The sequence below is a fragment of the Pelophylax lessonae genome, assembly GCF_965119305.1.
Source record: "Pelophylax lessonae genome assembly, chromosome: 7".
Lineage (NCBI taxonomy): Eukaryota > Metazoa > Chordata > Amphibia > Anura > Ranidae > Pelophylax > Pelophylax lessonae.
The window spans coordinates 32,145,224-32,168,521 of NC_138774.1; the positions used below are offsets into that span (position 1 = coordinate 32,145,224).

Consider the following 23,298-nt stretch of genomic DNA (forward strand, 5'->3'; position numbering starts at 1 on the left):
ATTTTACCCCTTGGTGCCGGCCGCACGCAAATAATTCAGGTTTGCGTAAATTGCGATCATTAGCGCTGTGCCGAGCGCGTGCGCCCGACGTCTAACTGAAAGCTGCTGATCGCTGCATGCAATCAGGAATTTTCGGATCACGCGCCCGCCGTGACAGCCAATCATGGCAGTCACATGATCTTAAAGCGAAACTTCACTGTATCTGAGTAAATCAAAGTAAAAATGCTATTTAAAGCGGAGTTCCACCCTCGGAAAGTATTCTTCACTAAAAATACCCCCGGGACAGTCAGGGTTAGTACATTCCACAATGGATAGCCTCTGTACTGTCCCGGTTCGCACTTACCTTTTAGAAGAAATACTTACCTTGAAAATGTCTTGTCCAGCGCTGCCATCTCAGGTGTGGGCAGCTGAAGCCAGCGCGTCCTCTTCTGTGTCCTCTTCGTCCCAGAATGCCCTGCACCGGCCCCGCTCGTCATGTCCGGCGCGTCATTCCTGCACAGTTTCTGGGCAGGCCCAGAAGCTGTTTAGCAGGGAATGACGCGCCTGCACCGGAAGTGATGAGCGAGGCCGGTGCAGGCGCATTGATTCCTGGGAGCGATGACGTTCAGCTCCCAGGAATCAATGCAAGCCGGAAGTGACGGCGCGGGCCGCGGCCACAGAGCGAGGAAGTGGAAGAACGGTGAGTATATTTTCTTCTAAAACAAGGTAAGTAAACAAAAATCGTGATTATCCATTTCTTTTTCAGGTGACACTCAGCAAGCGGATGGGGCAAAGTGACTTTTGAGGGTGGAACTCCATTGTAATTCATTTTTAATATTTAAAGCAAACACCCCCATCCATCAATGTCTCCATTCTCTTTTTATTGTTGAGCAATCACTTTTAAAAACACCCCCTAGCATTTCTGGCTGTGACCATCTTGAGTAAGGGAAAAGATTCATGTAGCATTTAATTCTTGGAATCCAGCTGTCCTTAGCTCAGGCATGCATGCGAGGGTGGGCTTAGCTGAGAAAACCCCTCCTCCTCTCCAGAAGACTCCTGGGATGTAGGTCATCATTTGCCTAGGCAAGACACCAGGAAGTAACTGAAGAAATGTAGAATAAAAGTTTAAATCAAGTAAATAGGATATACTTTCCTATCTATTTACTAATGTTAGCAGTATAAGGATTCAAAATATTCAATGTTGATTGATTGAAGTTCCACTTTAAGCCTCACCCCACATTTTAAACATCTCCAGAAGCCGGGAGGAGCGGTGTGAAGAGGTTAAGGTGGAGTTCCGGCCTCAAATACCTTTTTTAACTAAAAATACCCCTATAATACTAATCTATCGCCCTTTACAGAACCGCTATTCTCATACTTACAAGGTGTACAGTATTGGATTTTAGTCAAAATCGCTGTCTGAGCACAGCCATCTTGGATTTGGGCATCTGAAGCCTCAGTGTAATCTGCTGTGTCCTTCTTCCTGATTCCAGGGAGTGTTCTGGGAGTTCTTCCTGATTCCAGCCTCCTGGGAGTGATGACAAACAGCTCCCAGGATGCAATGCAAAGGCGGAAGTGATGTCGGTGGCCGCGGCCACAGAGGGGGGAGAAGGAGGAAGTACAATCAAAAATGCCCTGAAAATAAGGTAAGGGACCCCCGAAAAAAATTGAAAATGCCCAATTGTTGATCAGCATAGCGAGCACTCCAGGAATCACTAAAGTTGCAAAAATAGGCCGGAACTCCACTTTAACCACTTTGCCACTGAGTACCATAGTACTACTGCGGCAGAGTGGCTCGTTATCGTCTGACGACGTAGACCTACGTCGTCAGACACTCCCCCTTGTGGGCGGCGCTCGCGCGCCGCCGGAGGCTCGCTCCCGTTGTATTCAGTCACAGCGGGAGTCGGGCCAGGGGAGGAGCAGCGGCAATCGCCGCTGCTCTGCCCCGATCGTCGGGGATCTAGTGTGGAGATCCGCCCGCCTGTGTAAACACAAGCGGGCGGATCTCCCAAGTGACAGGGAGTGACAGATCGGAGTGTTCAGCATAGCTGGACATGCGATCTGTCCCTGTGTCACACAGTCACCTCCCCCCCACATGTCAGTAAGCACCAGGCATACATTAACCCCTCCCTCTCCAATAAAATTAACCCCTTCCCTGCCAGTGTAATTTTACAGTAACAGTGCATATTTATAGCACTGATTACTGCAGTAATGTCACTGGTACCCCCAAAAGTGTCAAAAATGTCAGTCAAGGGTCCGATCTGTCCGTCGCAGTCCCGCAAAAAAAAAAAAAAAAAAAAAAAACGCAGATCGCCGCCATTACGCGTTAAAAAAAAAAAAACACCAAAAATGACAGAAATCTTTCCCTTTGTTAGTAAACGCAATAACTTTTGCGCAAACCAATCAAAATACGCTTATTGTGATTTTTTTTACCAAACATAGGTAGCAGAAAACAAATTGGCCAAAAATTTAAAAAATTTTTGATTTTTACATTTTTTTTGGGGGGGAATTTCATATAAAAAAAATGTGAAAAATATTGTTGTTTTTTCAAAATTTACGCTCTTTTTTTGTTTATAGCGCAAAAAGTAAAAATCGCACAGGTGATGAAATACCACCAAAAGAAAGCTCTGTTTGTGGGGAAAAAAGGACGTAAATTTTGTTTGGGTACGGCATCGCACGACCGCGCAATTGTCAGTTAAATTTGCACAGTGCCGAATCGCAAAAAGTGGCTCAGACGTAAGACAGCAAAATCCTCCGGTGGTAAAGTGGTTAAATCAGATCCTGGCCACAAGAAATCTGCAGCCTTCACCAAACCAACATGGATGATCATCAGTGTAGATTTGATCTGCCAATACCAGCAGAATATTAGCATGCATAAAGAAAGGGATGTATTCCAGAGATAAGACTATAATCCTTCCACTTTATAAAACTCTGGTCCGACCGCATCTGGAGTATTCTGTCCAGTTCTGGTCGCCAGTCCTCAGGAGGGATGTGTTGGAGCTGGAGAGAGTCCAGAGAAGGGCAACTAAACTAATTAGGGGATTGGAGGACTTTAATTATGAAGAGCGTCTGCAATCGCTTGATTTATTCTCCCTGGAGAAGAGACGCCTGAGAGGGGACATGATAGCAATTTATAAATATCTCAATGGGGATCTCAGCTTAGAAAATAAGCTGTTCAGTCGAAGGGATTGCATGAGGACTCGAGGGCATACAATGCGATTAGAGGAGAAGCGTTTTAACCTCAGGCAACGAGGAGGGTTCTTTACTGTTAGGGCTACAAGATTGTGGAATTCTCTACCACAAGAGGTGGTTTCTGCGGGAAGTATGGTGGCTTTCAAAAGACTCTTAGACGTACATCTCAAGGATCAGAACATTCAGGGCTATGTGAGATGATTACGGCCACACACACCTACACAGGTTGAACTGGATGGACTATTGTCTTTATTCAACCTCACCTACTATGTAACTATGATTGTCTGCACAGTAACCAGTCCCCGCCATGAAGTGATGCCGCCATTATGGCAGTGCTGACAACCGAATGCATGGAAGATCCAAGTCCTCCAAGTATCAGAAGAGAGAAGTACCGGTTGCCATGGTGACGTTATGGAGATGTGTCACTACCACCCACTATCAGATGCCGCTCTGCGCTCCCCAATATAGCCCAGCGGAGTGAGTCATAGAGAATGAGTGAATAAGAGACGATTCAGGATGTTATTGGCATTTAAATGGCCCCTCTGCCACATTTGGCAGCACAAGAAAAGGCAAATTACCGTAGCAACAGCACACGTGATAAATAACAAAAAAATAAAAAAAAAGTAATCAGAAACCAAATCAGGTGTCAGTCTTTGCTGTGTTCTGCTCAAAAATAAAAAATGGGAGATTGCTGACATCCTTATACCTAATGGAAGGGGGAGAGAAGGGAGTAAAAACTCCTTCATCCTGACAAAATGAACCCTCTGCAGCACCTCCAAAAGGATATAAATGGGCATTACAACCACTGTGCACATAAAATTGTAAAATCATTTAAAAACGTATTATTATTATATGCATCTCTCTCTCAGTATACTGACAGTTCCATCTGATAGAATAGAATACCTTTGCAATGGTACTGCATATTAGAGTACATATGTTAAAAAAAAACATATTAAAGCGGAGTTCCGGCCACAAAATCATGCCTGTAGATTTTATGGCATCCGCTTCCTTATCCTTACCTGAGCTAGAATTGGATATTCCCAGCTTTTTTTTTTTAAACTTACCTTATTACAGAGGATAATATACTCACCTTTACATCCACTTCCTCCTTTCCTTCCACTTCCTCCTTCCTCGGCCGCGGCCCGCGTCATCACTTCCTGTCCCGCAATGCCTCCTGGGAGCTCTTACTCGTCGCTCCCAGGATGCAATGGGCAGTGACGTAGGCGGCCGGCCGCTCCTCTCATCGCGTTATTTCCAAACAGGAAATAACGCGATGATAGGCATCCCTATACTATGCCGATCGCATAGTACTGGGCATGCGCGAGATTTCACGCTGCATTCACCGGTGTTCCGTGAAAAAAAAAAATGGATTTTTGTAAGATCTTACCGTAAAATCCTTTTCTCTTAAGCTCATTGACAGACGTAGTCTTCTTGATTCTCAAGAGCTGGGTTATGTTGTCTCCGCAGGAGTAGGACTAGGCAGAAAGACAAAACGTTCTGGCTCCACCTTAGGGGCAGTCCCTGAGGGTATATCCTCCCTCTCTCTGCTACAGGGAATCAGTTCTGTTTAAAGCAGTACAGAGAATTTAACCCAACCCAACTCAATGATAGAGGGGTGGGTACTACGTCTGTCAATGAGCTTAAGAGAAAAGGATTTTACGGTAAGATCTTACAAAAATCCATTTTTCTCTATCGCACATTGACAGACGTAGTCTTCTTGATTCTCAAGAGCTGGGACATCCAGAAGCAGTGCCACAAATGAGGGGTGGGATTGACAAAATCGAATCCAATCTAGAAGGCCCAACCGGTGCCAAACTAGAAGTTTTAAAGGCTCATTATAAACAAAGAATGAGACTAAAAGAAAAATTTTCCACCGGAAAAAACCCTCGAGGTAGACCACTGGTCTCCTCAAATTGCGGCCTGCAAAACCTTGCGGCCAAACGAGGCATCAGACGATGCCATTACATCAACTTTATAATGTTTAGTAAAGGTATGCACCGACGACCAGGTAGTCGCCTTGCACACCTGGACCACTGACGCCTGATGGCGAAAGGCCCATGACGCACTAAGTGCCCGAGTGGAGTGCGCCTTAACAGGGAACGGGGGCTCCCGACCCTTAATAGAATAAGCCTGTACTACCGTCTGTCTGATCCATCTGGAAATGGTCGCGGCAGATGCAGGCAACCCCTTTTTGGGTCCATCTGGGATCACAAAAAGTGAATCCGTCTTGCGAAACGAGTCTGTCTTTTTCAAGTATACCCTGATCGCCCGGACCACATCCAAGGAGTGTAAAGCAAACTCCCGAGGATGACTGGGCTTAGGACACAGGGAAGGTAATAAAATTTCTTCATTCAGATGAAATTCTGAAACCACTTTTGGTAGGAAGGATGGATTCGGACGAAGAACCACCTTATCTCTATGAACCACCAGATATGGTGAACGACAAGATAATGCGGCCAGTTCTGACACCCTGCATGCAGAAGTAATAGCCACCAAGAAGGCCACCCTCTGGGACAACGTGGGTAGAGGAATCTCCCTAATATCTTCAAGGGGAGGTTTCTGAAGAACCGACAACACTAAATTAAGATCCCAGGGGGGTAACGGCGCGTGCACTGGCGGAGCCAGATGTCGCACCCCCTGGATGAAGTTCCGCACCAAGGAATGAGTAGCCAAAGGCTTCTGAAAGAAGATGGCTAATGCTGAGACCTGACCCTTGATAGTACTCAAGGCCAGTTTCTGCTCAAACCCTTGTTGCAGAAAAGCCAATATTCGACTAATCGAATAAGACCGAGGACGGAACCCCAAAGGTTCACACCATGCAATGTAGGACTTCCATGTGCGATGATAAATCTTTCTGGAAGTCGCTTTCCTTGCTTCAACTAGAGTAGGAATAACTGAAGCTGACAAACCTTTGTCCTTCAGCACCTGGGTCTCAATAGCCAGGCCGTTAAAGCCAGCGATCGTAAAGCAGGATGGAAGATCGGACCCTGAGACAGTAGATCCTCCCTGAGAGGAAGTCTCCACGGGACGTCCGCCACCAGTCTGACCATGTCGGCGTACCAAGCTCGACGAGGCCAGTCCGGCGCTACCAGGATTACTGGGATTCCTTCCTCCTCTATCCTGCGAAGAAGTCTTGGCAGTAACGCGAGAGGAGGGAAGGCATATATTAGCTGGTATTGCCCCCACGGGGCGATCAGTGCGTCTGCGGTTTCTGCTAGAGGATCGCGGGAGCGAGCCACGAATCTCTGAACTTTCCTGTTGAATCGTGATGCCAACAGATCCACATCCGGGGTGCCCCACCGTAGGCACAACTGGTGGAAAACGTCTGGATGGAGGGACCATTCCCCCTGATCCAGGGTCTGACGGCTGAGATAATCTGCCTGCCAATTCTCCACCCCCGGAATGAACACCGCAGAGATTGCTGGAACAAATCGTTCCGCCCAGCGAAGAATGCAAGCCACTTCTTTGGCCGCTCGGACACTCTTGGTGCCCCCCTGGTGATTGACATAAGCCACGGCCGTGGCATTGTCCGACTGGATCCGAACCGGGCTGCCCTGGAGCTGCTCGGTCCAGTGAATCAGACAAAGTCTGATCGCTCTCAGTTCCAATACATTTATCGGTAACCTGGATTCTTCCGGGGACCAAAGTCCCTGGACAGATAACTGACCGAGAATTCCTCCCCATCCGGATAGACTGGCATCCGTGGTCACTATCGTCCAATATATTGGCAGAAATGACTTTCCCTGGCTGAGCATCGGAGACCGAAGCCACCAGACCAGAGACTCTCTGGTCTGTTTGCTCAATCGGATCTGATTGTCCAGGGATTCCGGATTCCGATTCCATCTGAGAAGAATCTCTTGCTGAAGAATTCGGGTATGGGACTGGGCAAATGGGACTGCTTCGAACGAAGCCACCATCAACCCCAGAACCCTCATGCAAGTCCGAAGGGAAGACCAGCTGTTGGACAGTAACAACTGGACTGCTGATTGAATCTTTCGGAGTTTCCCTACCGGAAGAAAAACTCTTGTCCTGACTGTGTCTAGAATTAGACCCAGATATTCGAGCCTCTGGGTGGGAACCAGAAATGACTTTTGCTGGTTCACCAGCCACCCGAATTCCTGTAGAGAAATCATAGTAATTTCTATGTTTTGTAGCAAGGTCTGAGGAGACTCTGCATGAAGCAGAAGATCGTCTAGGTAACCAAGGATCGATATACCTCTTTGGCGCAGAAGTGCCAACATTGGGGCCAACACCTTTGTGAAGACCCGCGGAGCCGTGGCGAGACCGAAAGGTAACGCCACAAACTGATAGTGGTTCTCCTCTACGGAAAAGCGTAGAAACCGCTGATGTCCTGCGAAAATGGGAATGTGAAGATAGGCGTCCTTGATGTCTATGGACGCTAGGACATCCCCTGGATGCAGGAAGGCTGCTACCGTGCGAATGGACTCCATTCTGAATCTTCTTATGTTGACGAAAGAATTGAGTGCTCTTAAGTCCAGAATTGGACGCACTTTGCCCTCTTTCCTGGGTATTGTAAACAGGTTTGAATAAAACCCTTGAAACCGTTCTGTCCAAGGAACGTGGACTACCACTCCTTGTTGTAGTAAATCTGTGACTGCTCTCCGCAGATCTTCTAAACGATCTGAGGATAGTCGGATATTGGAAGGGAAGAATCGCGCCGGTGGGAGAGATCGAAACTCGATCTTGTACCCTGACCTTATGACTTCGCAAACCCATTTGTCCGGGATTCTGGAAAGCCATGGATCCGGGAACCGGCGAAGACGTCCCCCCACCCCAGTTATGGGTGGGGGCGCACCTTCAGGCTTTGGATGGTTTATCTTCAGGTCTGGAGGGGGCGGGCTTTTGCTTGCCCGACCAACGACCCCTGACGCCTCCTGCAGGAGCTTTGGAGGACTTAGTTTTTTCACCCGCTGGACGAAAAAACCTCTTGTGAGCAGAAAAAGAAGGCCCTCGTCTTTGACGAGTTCCTCTACCTTTAAAATTTTGCGGTAAAAAGGTGCTCTTTCCACCGGTGAGATCCTTAATGATCTCATCTAAGTTGGCTCCAAATAGACGCTCTCCTGAAAAGGGGATATTAGCCAATGCTTTTTTGGAACCTTGGTCGGCTAACCAACCTTTAAGCCACAGTGTACGCCTGAGAACCACTGCTGAGACTGATGCTCGCGCCATTAATGGAGTGGCGTCTAACGCCGCATCACACACAAACTGTAACCCCTGTATCATTTGTTCCAACAAATCTGATACCGCCTGAGGGACTTCTTCTAAGTCCCGGCGTAACCACTTGGTCCATTCAGTTACAGCCTGCGAAACCAGACCAATAGCTATTATAGGTCTGAAAGCTGATCCAATCAAGGAAAACATGGTGCGAGACATAGCTTCTATCTTGCGATCCACTGGATCTGTAAAAGACGGAGCGTCTTCTAAAGGAATAACCGTGGCTTTATTCAATCTAGCAATTGGTGAATCCACCACAGGTGGTTCTGTCCATTTCTTAATAAGGGTTTCCTCAAACGGATAACGCCTGTCAATGCGTTTAGAAATAGTAAAAGTGCGTTTTGGCAGACGCCATTCTTCTTCGATTGGATTGCCAAAACATTTGGGCAATGGAAAAACCTTCGCCACTTTGATGCGTTTTTTAGTCCCAAAAGGGATCTCAGTTTCAGCTATTTCCGATGGAATACCCTGTAACCTTAAGGTCTCTTGAACAGATACAATGAGTGCGTTTACCAACGCTTCCTCTCGGGCTATGGCGGATGCCGAAACATCCTCCTCACTGTCTGAAGAGACAGGACCCGAGACACCAATCCCAGATGAAGTACCTGCAACTGCAGAAATAGGCTCAGAGTCTGAATCCGAGGTTACAGATAATAAGGGGTTAGGCGGGGGTCGCTTTCTTGCGCCCTGTCCCTGACAAGCCACTTCCACCCGGGACACAAAAGTTTCCATAATAGCGGACAATGATTCAATTGTCAGTGGGGTGCTGGAGGATCCCGCAGACCCCTCGAGGGGATCCGGAGGAGATACATGAGTGGCAGGGTCCATGTTAATACAGGACACATTTGCCAGCAAAACAAAAAAACTTATTCTCTTTTTTTTTTTTTTTTGTGTGTCTCCCCCTAGCGCAATAGCGCCCCTCAGAGTACCTGCTTCTCGATCCCAGAGAGAGAGAGAGGGACCCCCAAGGCTCACCAACCGATGCAGTGCAGTTTCCAACCAACTGCAGTCAGCGTCTGTCTTACACAGACTGGAAGGAGCTGTTTGCTTTTTCCCGGGTAGAAGGCGTGGCTCCGCCCCCTGTGTACGCCTTCCGGCGTTCCCAGCCCTCCACGAGGTAGCTGGGCTCACAAAACATGGCCGCCCCCATAGAAGAGACATAAGACTCCAAAAACATGGCGGCCGGCGTGACCTGAGGACATACATGCATTCGGTCTACGGCAAAATGGCGGCGGACCGCCGAAATCGTCTTCCCAGCACATCCACCTGCACTCTGCTAAGAGGTGACATATGGATCTACAGAGATACACTGCACATAAGGTAGGATTATACCTCCTATGTCTGCTGTAATGTTACAGTCTGCTGGGTAGAGTGTTAGCTCTTAAACCAAGTCCACTTCCCACAAACACATGCTGTATTACAAGGGGGACTTGTAAGTATCAGATATATACTGACCATATATGGAGGGGCCCATAATACATACTGCCTCATAATGAGGAAAAAAGGGAACGTTTACTCACCATACCGAACCGACAGGCACCCTCTCTTCACAATACCCTCTCCACCGGGGTGGGGGTTTGTGGACGCCTCGACTCTCTGGTACCTGGCGTCCAAGCGAGACTTTTAACTCGCAAAGTCAGTCCCTTCACTGGGACTCCGTCGCGGCCGACCCAGCGCGGAGCTCTGGTCTGCACGCGCTCGTAGGCAGAAACCGGGGTGACCACTGGATCTCAACATCCAGCCCGTCGCCCGGCCCCGCATACTTACTTGAATGTGTCGCGGCCGACCAAGCGCAATGCCATGGTCTGCGCGCGCTCGTAGGCCGGCTGGGGTGACCACAAGTGTCGCCCAGTCCGGCATTTTTGCTTGAAGATCTCACAGGAAAAAAACACTGGAGAAAACTACCTAAAAAATGTCTTTTTCTTAAAGAAAAAAAGTCTTGCCAGGACCAAAAGATCCCAGCAAGGAACTTAGGTCCTTACTCCTGACTAGACAGAAAAAAACTGATTCCCTGTAGCAGAGAGAGGGAGGATATACCCTCAGGGACTGCCCCTAAGGTGGAGCCAGAACGTTTTGTCTTTCTGCCTAGTCCTACTCCTGCGGAGACAACATAACCCAGCTCTTGAGAATCAAGAAGACTACGTCTGTCAATGAGCGATAGAGAAACATACCCTCGTCACTTCCGGTGTACCTACGTCACCACTGTAATGTTACACTTGCCGCGGTTACATTAAAACAGCTCGTCTGCAATACGAGTCATCTCCGCTCCTATCCCTGTCACTTCCCTGATCTCGGCTACTAAATATAAAAGTGGATCCCGGAGCCGACATCTCCGTCATTTACATCTCATACACCCGCTGCCGCTCTTACATTTAGTAGCCGACATCAGGGAAGTGACAGGGATAGGAGCGGAGATGACCCATGTTGCAGCCGAGCTGTTTTAATGTACCCGCCGGAAATGTAACGTTTCACACACTACCGTGATAATTTCATACCCTCCGTGCATGCGCACTTGTCAGCTCCTCAGCTGTTCAATTACGTATCCGGGGCTCTGAGCATTCGCACTGCTACGCTGCTCAGATGTTTCTGGCAGGAAGTGACGAGGGTATGGAATTCTAACGAGGTATGGTTTTCTAACGTTACACCGGTGTTCCGTGAAAATTACCTACCCGTGAGAAAAACCTACCCTCGTCACTCGGTGCACCCTCAGTGTCTGTAAAGCGGCGGTTACATTAAAACAGCTGTACTACAATATGAATCATCTCCGCTCCTTCCCCTGACACTTCACTGATGTTGGCTACTAAATATAAAAGCGCCGGCGGGTGCATGAAAAGATAAATAACGGAGCCGCCAGCCGCTTTTATATTTACTAGCCAAGATCAGGGTAGTCACAGGGGAAGAAGCGGAGATGACTCATATTGTAGTACAGCTGTTTTAATGTCACCTCCGCGTGGGTAGGTTTTTTTCACGGACACCCTAATACTTTCATACTACTGCGCATGCCCAGTAGTCAGCTCCTTATCTTTTTCAATAGGTCTCCGGGCCTCTGAGCATGCGCACTGCTGCGCTGCTCAGCTGTTCCTGCCCGGAAGTGACGAGGGTAGGTTTTTCTCACGGGGTAGGTAATTCTCACGTTACACCGGCCCCTCTCCTTCTCGAACCAGGAAGCAGGGCATTCATTAACACAGCGGCTTCAGGGGAACCAGGACAAAGATGGCGGCGCTCAGGAGACTTTTTATAAAGTAAGATTTTCTAATTGCCAATCGATTATTGTACTGTAAAAAACAGGATTAGTTGATGTATAAAGGGGGGGGGGGAGGGGGTGACAGTTTGGGAGGTATTGATAAAAAAAAAAACAAAAAAAACAACGATTCTGTGGCCAGAACTCCGCTTTAACCACTTTGAGACTAGGCCTATTTTTGACACAAGCCAAAATCTGTTTTTTTTTTTGCTAGAAAACTACTTAGAACCCCCAAACATTATATCTTTTTTTTCCAGAGGCCTCTCTATGGGCGGGCCTTGGTGCAGAGTGGCCGCATATTTGCGTGAATTGGTGTGTAAATCAGCAGATAACGGAAAGCTCTGAATGGCTACTTGCGATCAAGAGCTTTCTGATCATGTGACAGCTGTGACAGCCAATCATGGCGGTCATTATTAGAAACCCCACCCTGCCTCTCAGCATCTGAAACCTATTAAAGGGGTTAAAGAGGATCTTAAATAAAAGTCAGCAGCTACAAATGCTGTAGCTGCTGACTTAATATTAGAATGCTTACCTGTCCTGGGATCCAGTGCTGTTCTCATCAGAGCCGGTCTTCAGGTCCCCGGAATTTTTACTAAGGGAAGCCGGCAATGACTCCTGGTGGCCTCACACTGCGCTGCACTTTGTGGTTGGTCCCGCAGCCTCCTGGGACCTATGAGGTGTCCCCGAAAGCTGGGTGCATAAGGGGAGCGGGTTCACCTTCCTCTTGGATTGCCTAGATGATTTGAGTGTAAGTAGGAGTGAATACCTATCATAATCAGATACCCCCCCCCCCCCCCAAAAAAAAAGTTGTAGTTTGGGGTGGGGGGTGGGGGGGAGATGAAGCGGAAGGGCGGAACTTCCACTTTTAATTGGACTTCCACTTTAAATTTCATTAAAAGAAAGTTCTGTCTGTCTCAAAAAAAAAATTAAAATTACTTTGGGTACAAAGTTGCATGTTGGAGTAATTGTCCGCCAAACTATGACAGCAGTGAAAAATGGGTGAGTGATGGAGGGGTATTACTGCGGGGGGGTACTGATGTCTCCCATGTAAAGAAATCCTACAAAGAGTTCCTGACAATTCGGTGATCACACTCTGACCTTCTACAGCCCTCTCATTGGGGGGGGGAGGGGGGGGTGATAAATAAAGCCGAGGGGCCTCACATTTGGAAGAGCGCCTCCCCAGGTTCTCGTTGTCCACGGTGTCACACGTCCACTCCACTTTCTTATCCGGCTTCCTCTTCCTGAGCTTCAGTGTCAGCGAGCGCGGCTCCTGCAACAACAAAAGCCGTAATCAGCCACCAGATGGCGCCACCTTCTTATATCATCCGCAGTGTGACCGAGGATGTGAAAACACGGCTGAGAATGGCCGGCCACACGACCACACGATCCCCCCCGGGGCACAGGACCACACGACCCCCCCCCCCCCAGCCACAGGACCACACGACCCCCCCCCCCCAGCCACAGGACCATACGACCCCACCCGCCATGTCCTGGAAATACCCCTCCAAGGGGACCAGGAAGAACAGCTTTACTTACCTGAGCCTCCAACCCTGTGATCCCCTCCCCCCCACTACACCAGAGGAGGAATGTCCCTCTGTGACCATGATGTATGTCAGTGGGATGTACTGGGATGGGGGAGGGGTGTACTGGGATGGGGGTGATGTCAGTGGGATGTACTGGGATGGGGGAGGGGTGTACTGGGATGGGGGGTGATTATGTCAGTGGGATGTACTGGGATGGGGGAGGGGTGTACTGGGATGGGGGTGATGTCAGTGGGATGTACTGGGATGGGGGAGGGGTGTACTGGGATGGGGGGTGATTATGTCAGTGGGATGTACTGGGATGGGGGGTGATGTCGGTGGGGTGTACTGGGATGGGGGGGGGGGGTGATGTCAGTGGGATGTACTGGGATGGGGGGGGGGGGGTGTACTGGGATGGGGGTGATTATGTCAGTGGGGTGTACTGGGATGGGGGAGGGGTGTACTGGGATGGGGGGGATTATGTCAGTGGGGTGTACTGGGATGGGGGAGGGGTGTACTGGGATGGGGGGGATTATGTCAGTGGGGTGTACTGGGATGGGGGAGGGGTGTACTGGGATGGGGGGGGGTGATGTCAGTGGGGTGTACTGGGATGGGGGAGGGGTGTACTGGGATGGGGGAGGGGTGTACTGGGATGGGGGGTGATTATGTCAGTGGGATGTACTGGGATGGGGGAGGGGTGTACTGGGATGGGGGGGATTATGTCAGTGGGATGTACTGGGATGGGGGAGGGGTGTACTGGGATGGGGGGGATTAGGTCAGTGGGATGTACTGGGATGGGGGAGGAGTGTACTGGGATGGGGGGGGGGGGGATTATGTCAGTGGGATGTACTGGGATGGGGGGGGGGTGATGTCAGTGGGGTGTACTGGGATGGGGGAGGGGTGTACTGGGATGGGGGTGATTATGTCAGTGGGATGTACTGGGATGGGGGAGGAGTGTACTGGGATGGGGGGGGGTGATGTCAGTGGGGTGTACTGGGATGGGGGAGGGGTGTACTGGGATGGGGGAGGGGTGTACTGGGATGGGGGGTGATTATGTCAGTGGGATGTACTGGGATGGGGGAGGGGTGTACTGGGATGGGGGGGGGGGGTGTACTGGGATGGGGGAGGGGTGTACTGGGATGGGGGGTGATGTCAGTGGGGTGTACTGGGATGGGGGAGGGGTGTACTGGGATGGGGGGGATTATGTCAGTGGGATGTACTGGGATGGGGGAGGGGTGTAATGGGATGGGGGGGATTATGTCAGCGGGGTGTACTGGGATGGGGGGGGTGATGTCAGTGGGATGTACTGGGATGGGGGAGGAGTGTACTGGGATGGGGGGGATTATGTCAGTGGGATGTACTGGGATGGGGGGGGGGGGTGATGTCAGTGGGGTGTACTGGGATGGGGGAGGGGTGTACTGGGATGGGGGGTGATTATGTCAGTGGGATGTACTGGGATGGGGGAGGGTGTACTGGGATGGGGGGTGATTATGTCAGTGGGATGTACTGGGATGGGGGAGGGGTGTACTGGGATGGGGGGGGGGGGGTGTACTGGGATGGGGGAGGGGTGTACTGGGATGGGGGGTGATGTCAGTGGGGTGTACTGGGATGGGGGAGGGGTGTACTGGGATGGGGGGGATTATGTCAGTGGGATGTACTGGGATGGGGGAGGGGTGTAATGGGATGGGGGGGATTATGTCAGTGGGGTGTACTGGGATGGGGGGGGTGATGTCAGTGGGATGTACTGGGATGGGGGAGGAGTGTACTGGGATGGGGGGGATTATGTCAGTGGGATGTACTGGGATGGGGGGGGGGGGTGATGTCAGTGGGGTGTACTGGGATGGGGGAGGGGTGTACTGGGATGGGGGAGGGTGTACTGGGATGGGGGGTGATTATGTCAGTGGGATGTACTGGGATGGGGGAGGAGTGTACTGGGATGGGGGGTGATTATGTCAGTGGGATGTACTGGGATGGGGGAGGGGTGTACTGGGATGGGGGAGGGGTGTACTGGGATGGGGGGTGATTATGTCGGTGGGATGTACTGGGATGGGGGAGGGGTGTACTGGGATGGGGGGTGATGTCAGTGGGGTGTACTGGGATGGGGGAGGGGTGTACTGGGATGGGGGGGATTATGTCAGTGGGATGTACTGGGATGGGGGAGGGATGTACTGGGATGGGGGGGGATTATGTCAGTGGGATGTACTGGGATGGGGGGGGGGATTATGTCAGTGGGATGTACTGGGATGGGGGGGGGTGATGTCAGTGGGATGTACTGGGATGGGGGAGGAGTGTACTGGGATGTACTGGGATGGGGGGGGGGATTATGTCAGTGGGATGTACTGGGATGGGGGGGGGGTGATGTCAGTGGGGTGTACTGGGATGGGGGAGGGGTGTACTGGGATGGGGGAGATTATGTCAGTGGGGTGTACTGGGATGGGGGAGGGGTGTACTGGGATGGGGGGGGGATTATGTCAGTGGGATGTACTGGGATGGGGGAGGGGTGTACTGGGATGGGGGGGATTATGTCAGTGGGGTGTACTGGGATGGGGGGGGGGGGGTGATGTCAGTGGGATGTACTGGGATGGGGGAGGAGTGTACTGGGATGGGGGGGATTATGTCAGTGGGATGTACTGGGATGGGGGGGGATTATGTCAGTGGGATGTACTGGGATGGGGGGGGGGGTGATGTCAGTGGGGTGTACTGGGATGGGGGAGGGGTGTACTGGGATGGGGGGGATTATGTCAGTGGGATGTACTGGGATGGGGGAGGGGTGTACTGGGATGGGGGGGGGGGTGTACTGGGATGGGGGGTGATTATGTCAGTGGGATGTACTGGGATGGGGGAGGGGTGTACTGGGATGGGGGGGATTATGTCAGTGGGATGTACTGGGATGGGGGAGGGGTGTACTGGGATGGGGGGGATTATGTCAGTGGGGTGTACTGGGATGGGGGGGGGGTGATGTCAGTGGGATGTACTGGGATGGGGGAGGGGTGTACTGGGATGGGGGGGATTATGTCAGTGGGATGTACTGGGATGGGGGAGGAGTGTACTGGGATGGGGGGGGGATTATGTCAGTGGGATGTACTGGGATGGGGGGGGGGTGATGTCAGTGGGGTGTACTGGGATGGGGGAGGGGTGTACTGGGATGGGGGAGGGGTGTACTGGGATGGGGGTGATTATGTCAGTGGGATGTACTGGGATGGGGGAGGAGTGTACTGGGATGGGGGGGGGGGGTGATGTCAGTGGGGTGTACTGGGATGGGGGAGGGGTGATTATGTCAGTGGGATGTACTGGGATGGGGGAGGGGTGTACTGGGATGGGGGAGGGGTGTACTGGGATGGGGGGTGATGTCAGTGGGGTGTACTGGGATGGGGGAGGGGTGTACTGGGATGGGGGGGATTATGTCAGTGGGATGTACTGGGATGGGGGAGGGGTGTAATGGGATGGGGGGGGATTATGTCAGTGGGGTGTACTGGGATGGGGGGGGGGGTGATGTCAGTGGGATGTACTGGGATGGGGGAGGAGTGTACTGGGATGGGGGGGATTATGTCAGTGGGATGTACTGGGATGGGGGGGGATTATGTCAGTGGGATGTACTGGGATGGGGGGGGGGGTGATGTCAGTGGGGTGTACTGGGATGGGGGAGGGGTGTACTGGGATGGGGGAGGGTGTACTGGGATGGGGGGTGATTATGTCAGTGGGATGTACTGGGATGGGGGAGGAGTGTACTGGGATGGGGGGTGATTATGTCAGTGGGATGTACTGGGATGGGGGAGGGGTGTACTGGGATGGGGGAGGGGTGTACTGGGATGGGGGGTGATTATGTCGGTGGGATGTACTGGGATGGGGGAGGGGTGTACTGGGATGGGGGGTGATGTCAGTGGGGTGTACTGGGATGGGGGAGGGGTGTACTGGGATGGGGGGGATTATGTCAGTGGGATGTACTGGGATGGGGGAGGGGTGTACTGGGATGGGGGGGGGATTATGTCAGTGGGATGTACTGGGATGGGGGGGGGATTATGTCAGTGGGATGTACTGGGATGGGGGGGGGTGATGTGAGTGGGATGTACTGGGATGGGGGAGGAGTGTACTGGGATGTACTGGGATGGGGGGGGGGATTATGTCAGTGGGATGTACTGGGATGGGGGGGGTGATGTCAGTGGGGTGTACTGGGATGGGGGAGGGGTGTACTGGGATGGGGGAGATTATGTCAGTGGGATGTACTGGGATGGGGGAGGGGTGTACTGGGATGGGGGGTGATGTCAGTGGGGTGTACTGGGATGGGGGAGGGGTGTACTGGGATGGGGGGGGGATTATGTCAGTGGGATGTACTGGGATGGGGGAGGGGTGTACTGGGATGGGGGGGATTATGTCAGTGGGGTGTACTGGGATGGGGGGGGGGGGGTGATGTCAGTGGGATGTACTGGGATGGGGGAGGAGTGTACTGGGATGGGGGGGATTATGTCAGTGGGATGTACTGGGATGGGGGGGGATTATGTCAGTGGGATGTACTGGGATGGGGGGGGGGATTATGTCAGTGGGATGTACTGGGATGGGGGGGGGGGTGATGTCAGTGGGGTGTACTGGGATGGGGGAGGGGTGTACTGGGATGGGGGAGGGGTGTACTGGGATGGGGGGTGATTATGTCAGTGGGATGTACTGGGATGGGGGAGGGGTGTACTGGGATGGGGGGTGATGTCAGTGGGGTGTATTGGGATGGGGGAGGGGTGTACTGGGATGGGGGGGATTATGTCAGTGGGATGTACTGGGATGGGGGAGGGGTGTACTGGGATGGGGGGGGGGGTGTACTGGGATGGGGGGTGATTATGTCAGTGGGATGTACTGGGATGGGGGAGGGGTGTACTGGGATGGGGGAGGGGTGTACTGGGATGGGGGGGATTATGTCAGTGGGATGTACTGGGATGGGGGAGGGGTGTACTGGGATGGGGGGGATTATGTCAGTGGGGTGTACTGGGATGGGGGGGGGGTGATGTCAGTGGGATGTACTGGGATGGGGGAGGGGTGTACTGGGATGGGGGGGATTATGTCAGTGGGATGTACTGGGATGGGGGAGGAGTGTACTGGGATGGGGGGGGGGGGGGGGATTATGTCAGTGGGATGTACTGGGATGGGGGGGGGTGATGTCAGTGGGGTGTACTGGGATGGGGGAGGGGTGTACTGGGATGGGGGAGGGGTGTACTGGGATGGGGGGTGATTATGTCAGTGGGATGTACTGGGATGGGGGAGGGGTGTACTGGGATGGGGGGTGATGTCAGTGGGGTGTACTGGGATGGGGGAGGGGTGTACTGGGATGGGGGGGATTATGTCAGTGGGATGTACTGGGATGGGGGAGGGGTGTACTGGGATGGGGGAGGGGTGTACTGGGATGGGGGGTGATTATGTCAGTGGGATGTACTGGGATGGGGGAGGGGTGTACTGGGATGGGGGGTGATGTCAGTGGGGTGTACTGGGATGGGGGAGGGGTGTACTGGGATGGGGGGGATTATGTCAGTGGGGTGTACTGGGATGGGGGGGGGGTGATGTCAGTGGGATGTACTGGGATGGGGGAGGAGTGTACTGGGATGGGGGGGATTATGTCAGTGGGATGTACTGGGATGGGGGGGGGGGATTATGTCAGTGGGATGTACTGGGATGGGGGAGGGGTGTACTGGGATGGGGGAGGGGTGTACTGGGATGGGGGGTGATTATGTCAGTGGGATGTACTGGGATGGGGGAGGGGTGTACTGGGATGGGGGAGGAGTGTACTGGGATGGGGGGGGATTATGTCAGTGGGATGTACTGGGATGGGGGAGGGGTGTACTGGGATGGGGGTGATTATGTCAGTGGGGTGTACTGGGATGGGGGGGGGGGGGTGATGTCAGTGGGATGTACTGGGATGGGGGGGGTGTACTGGGATGGGGGTGATTATGTCAGTGGGGTGTACTGGGATGGGGGAGGGGTGTACTGGGATGGGGGGGATTATGTCAGTGGGGTGTACTGGGATGGGGGGGATTATGTCAGTGGGGTATACTGGGATGGGGGAGGAGTGTACTGGGATGGGGGGGGATTATGTCAGTGGGATGTACTGGGATGGGGGAGGGGTGTACTGGGACGGGGGTGATTATGTCAGTGGGATGTACTGGGATGGGGGAGGAGTGTACTGGGATGGGGGGGGGGGGATTATGTCCGTGGGATGTACTGGGATGGGGGAGGGGTGTACTGGGATGGGGGAGGGGTGTACTGGGATGGGGGTGATTATGTCAGTGGGATGTACTGGGATGGGGGAGGAGTGTACTGGAATGGGGGGGGATTATGTCAGTGGGATGTACTGGGATGGGGGAGGAGTGTACTGGGATGGGGGAGGGGGGTGATGTCAGTGGGGTGTACTGGGATGGGGGAGGGGTGTACTGGGATCGGGGGGGATTATGTCAGTGGGATGTACTGGGATGGGGGGGGGGGGTGATGTCAGTGGGGTGTACTGGGATGGGGGAGGGGTGTACTGGGATGGGGGAGGGGTGTACTGGGATGGGGGTGATTATGTCAGTGGGATGTACTGGGATGGGGGAGGGGTGTACTGGGATGGGGGGTGATGTCAGTGGGGTGTACTGGGATGGGGGAGGGGTGTACTGGGATGGGGGAGGGGTGTACTGGGATGGGGGGTGATTATGTCAGTGGGATGTACTGGGATGGGGGAGGAGTGTACTGGGATGGGGGGGATTATGTCAGTGGGATGTACTGGGATGGGGGGGGGGGGATTATGTCAGTGGGATGTACTGGGATGGGGGGGGATTATGTCAGTGGGATGTACTGGGATGGGGGGGGGGGGATTATGTCAGTGGGATGTACTGGGATGGGGGGGGGGGGGTGATGTCAGTGGGATGTACTGGGATGGGGGGGGGGGTGATGTCAGTGGGGTGTACTGGGATGGGGGAGGGTGTACTGGGATGGGGGAGGGGTGTACTGGGATGGGGGGTGATTATGTCAGTGGGATGTACTGGGATGGGGGAGGAGTGTACTGGGATGGGGGGGATTATGTCAGTGGGATGTACTGGGATGGGGGGGGGGGTGATGTCAGTGGGGTGTACTGGGATGGGGGAGGGGTGTACTGGGATGGGGGAGGGGTGTACTGGGATGGGGGGTGATTATGTCAGTGGGATGTACTGGGATGGGGGAGGAGTGTACTGGGATGGGGGGGGATTATGTCAGTGGGATGTACTGGGATGGGTGTACTGGGATGGGGGTGATTATGTCAGTGGGGTATACTGGGATGGGGGGGGGTGTACTGGGATGGGGGTGATTATGTCAGTGGGGTGTACTGGGATGGGGGAGGGGTGTACTGGGATGGGGGGGATTATGTCAGTGGGGTGTACTGGGATGGGGGAAGGGTGTACTGGGACGGGGGTGATTATGTCAGTGGGGTGTACTGGGATGGGGGGGGGGGGATTATGTCAGTGGGATGTACTGGGATGGGGGAGGAGTGTACTGGGACGGGGGTGATTATGTCAGTGGGGTGTACTGGGATGGGGGGGATTATGTCAGTGGGATGTACTGGGATGGGGGAGGAGTGTACTGGGATGGGGGGGGGGGATTATGTCAGTGGGATGTACTGGGATGGGGGGGGATTATGTCAGTGGGATGTACTGGGATGGGGGAAGGGTGTACTGGGACGGGGGTGATTATGTCAGTGGGGTGTACTGGGATGGGGGGGGGATTATGTCAGTGGGATGTACTGGGATGGGGGAGGAGTGTACTGGGACGGGGGTGATTATGTCAGTGGGGTGTACTGGGATGGGGGGGATTATGTCAGTGGGATGTACTGGGATGGGGGAGGAGTGTACTGGGATGGGGGGGGGGGGATTATGTCAGTGGGATGTACTGGGATGGGGGGGGATTATGTCAGTGGGATGTACTGGGATGGGGGAAGGGTGTACTGGGACGGGGGTGATTATGTCAGTGGGGTGTACTGGGATGGGGGGGATTATGTCAGTGGGATGTACTGGGATGGGGGAGGAGTGTACTGGGATGGGGGGGGGGGGATTATGTCAGTGGGATGTACTGGGATGGGGGAGGGGTGATGTCAGTGGGGTGTACTGGGATGGGGGAGGGGTGTACTGGGATGGGGGTGATTATGTCAGTGGGATCTACTGGGATGGGGGGTGATTATGTCAGTGGGGTGTACTGGGATGGGGGAGGGGTGTACTGGGATGGGGGTGATTATGTCGGTGGGGTGTACTGGGATGGGGGGTGATGTCAGTGGGATGTACTGGGATGGGGGGTGATGTCAGTGGGATGTACTGGGATGGGGGGTGATGTCAGTGGGATGTACTGGGATGGGGGAGGGATGTACTGGGATGGGGGAGGGGTGTACTGGGATGGGGGAGGAGTGTACTGGGATGGGGGGGGGGATTATGTCAGTGGGGTGTACTGGGATCGGGGGGGATTATGTCAGTGGGATGTACTGGGATGGGGGGGGGGGGTGATGTCAGTGGGGTGTACTGGGATGGGGGAGGGGTGTACTGGGATGGGGGAGGGGTGTACTGGGATGGGGGTGATTATGTCAGTGGGATGTACTGGGATGGGGGAGGAGTGTACTGGGATGGGGGGGGATTATGTCAGTGGGGTGTACTGGGATGGGGGAGGGGTGTACTGGGATGGGGGGTGATGTCAGTGGGGTGTACTGGGATTGGGGGGATTATGCTGGTGGGGTGTGCTGGCATGGGGGGAGGGGGTACTCTGGGGTTAGAGAGGGGTGTACTGCAATGGGGGAAGGGGGAGGTAAATATTTCAGTGGGGTGTCCTGGGATGGGGGGTGATTATGTCAGTGTGATTCGCTGGAATGGGTGGGGGGGGGTGATTATGTCATTGGGGTGTACTGGGATGGGGGAGGGGTGATTATGTCATTGGAGGTGTCGGTGACGTCACTCACCGGCAGGGTCTCGGTCTCAGTGATCACGGTGTTGGACGAAGCTCCTCCCCCGATCTCTGTCCGGCAGGCTTCTGCCATGTCACGTGACGTTGCGCTCCCCCCCGGGCAAAACCACGGCACCCAGAAACTGTCCGCTATCACCGTCTCTAAGGACAGAGCGTCCAATCAGCCACTTCCGGCGCTCTACCCCGCCACTTCCGCCCGCCTCTATGATATAGGTAAGGAAGTCTTGCTGAATTAAAAAAACAAAAAAAAAAAAACATATTTTATTCGTGTATCGCTGACAGAATATAGATTACATTTACAGAACGGTTAAACTGTTAAAATGAGAAAGAAAAAGACTAGAAATGTCACTCACTTCCGCCATAAAGAAAAATGGAGGCTACCGTAAAACATTATTCTGTCACACAATTGACACATTTATTCGAAAATATTGTAGTTAATTACTAATACAAAACTTGACCAACACCGTTGTAAGATTACATTTTATACAGCGATAATACAATATAGCATTGATTTTCAGGCATTAGCAAACAAGAAAATGTGTCGTCACTTTTCCCCAATAAACGAATGTTATCGGCCATATTTGTGAAGACAAAAGCGCTGCAAATTACTTATTAGACCAAAGCAAAATATCTGCCTACAGAAGACACATAGAGGATACAAACTACTCGCTCTAGAGACCAGTCGGCGAAAAGTGGGCAGGCCAATGACGGTTCCCCAGTTGGTCATGTGACATCCAACTTCCACCAATCAGCGCCCCGCAGCTCTCTCACAGCCACATGTGTCGCCTGTGTTGATGAATTTAGCGCCGAGCAGCCTGGAAGGCGGCGGAATTTTCGGCGGCTCGTGCGGGAAGGCCGCTGGGCTTTCTGTCACAGACCGCGGGTGTCAGTTGCTATGGCGACGGCGTCCCAATAGCGGCTTCCGGCGGAAGTGGAAGCGGGGAAGAAGAAGGGGGGGAGCGAGTAGAGAGAGAGGGGGAGGCAGAGACTGCAGAGACCTGAGGCAGGGAAGGAAGAGACACAGTCACGTGACTGCAGGGTAGGTGCTGTTGATGTCACTGACCGACGTGTTACGTCATCACCAGGTCCATGACACCCCTTGTGAGGCCATTCTGTGTTCTGTGACGTCATCACCCCTCTCTGTGTGTGTCTGGAGTCCATGATCACCTGTCAGAGTATCCTGAGACCCCCCCATCAATGTGT

General features: G+C 53.0%; 1 protein-coding gene across 1 annotated transcript in view; it reads right to left on the reverse strand.

Annotated features, from left to right (window-relative positions):
• Positions 1 to 22,189, reverse strand: part of PPP1R11 (protein phosphatase 1 regulatory inhibitor subunit 11) — a 34,962-nt gene extending 12,773 nt beyond the window's left edge. Inside the window, exons 1-2 of the mRNA XM_082262640.1 lie at positions 22,091 to 22,189; positions 12,806 to 12,914 (exon numbers count right to left, since the gene is read on the reverse strand). Of these exons, the coding sequence (XP_082118766.1) occupies positions 12,806 to 12,914; positions 22,091 to 22,168 (187 nt within the window). The 5' untranslated portion in view covers positions 22,169 to 22,189. The remainder of the gene's footprint in view (positions 1 to 12,805; positions 12,915 to 22,090) is intronic.
• Between the last annotated feature and the right edge of the window lie 1,109 nt (positions 22,190 to 23,298).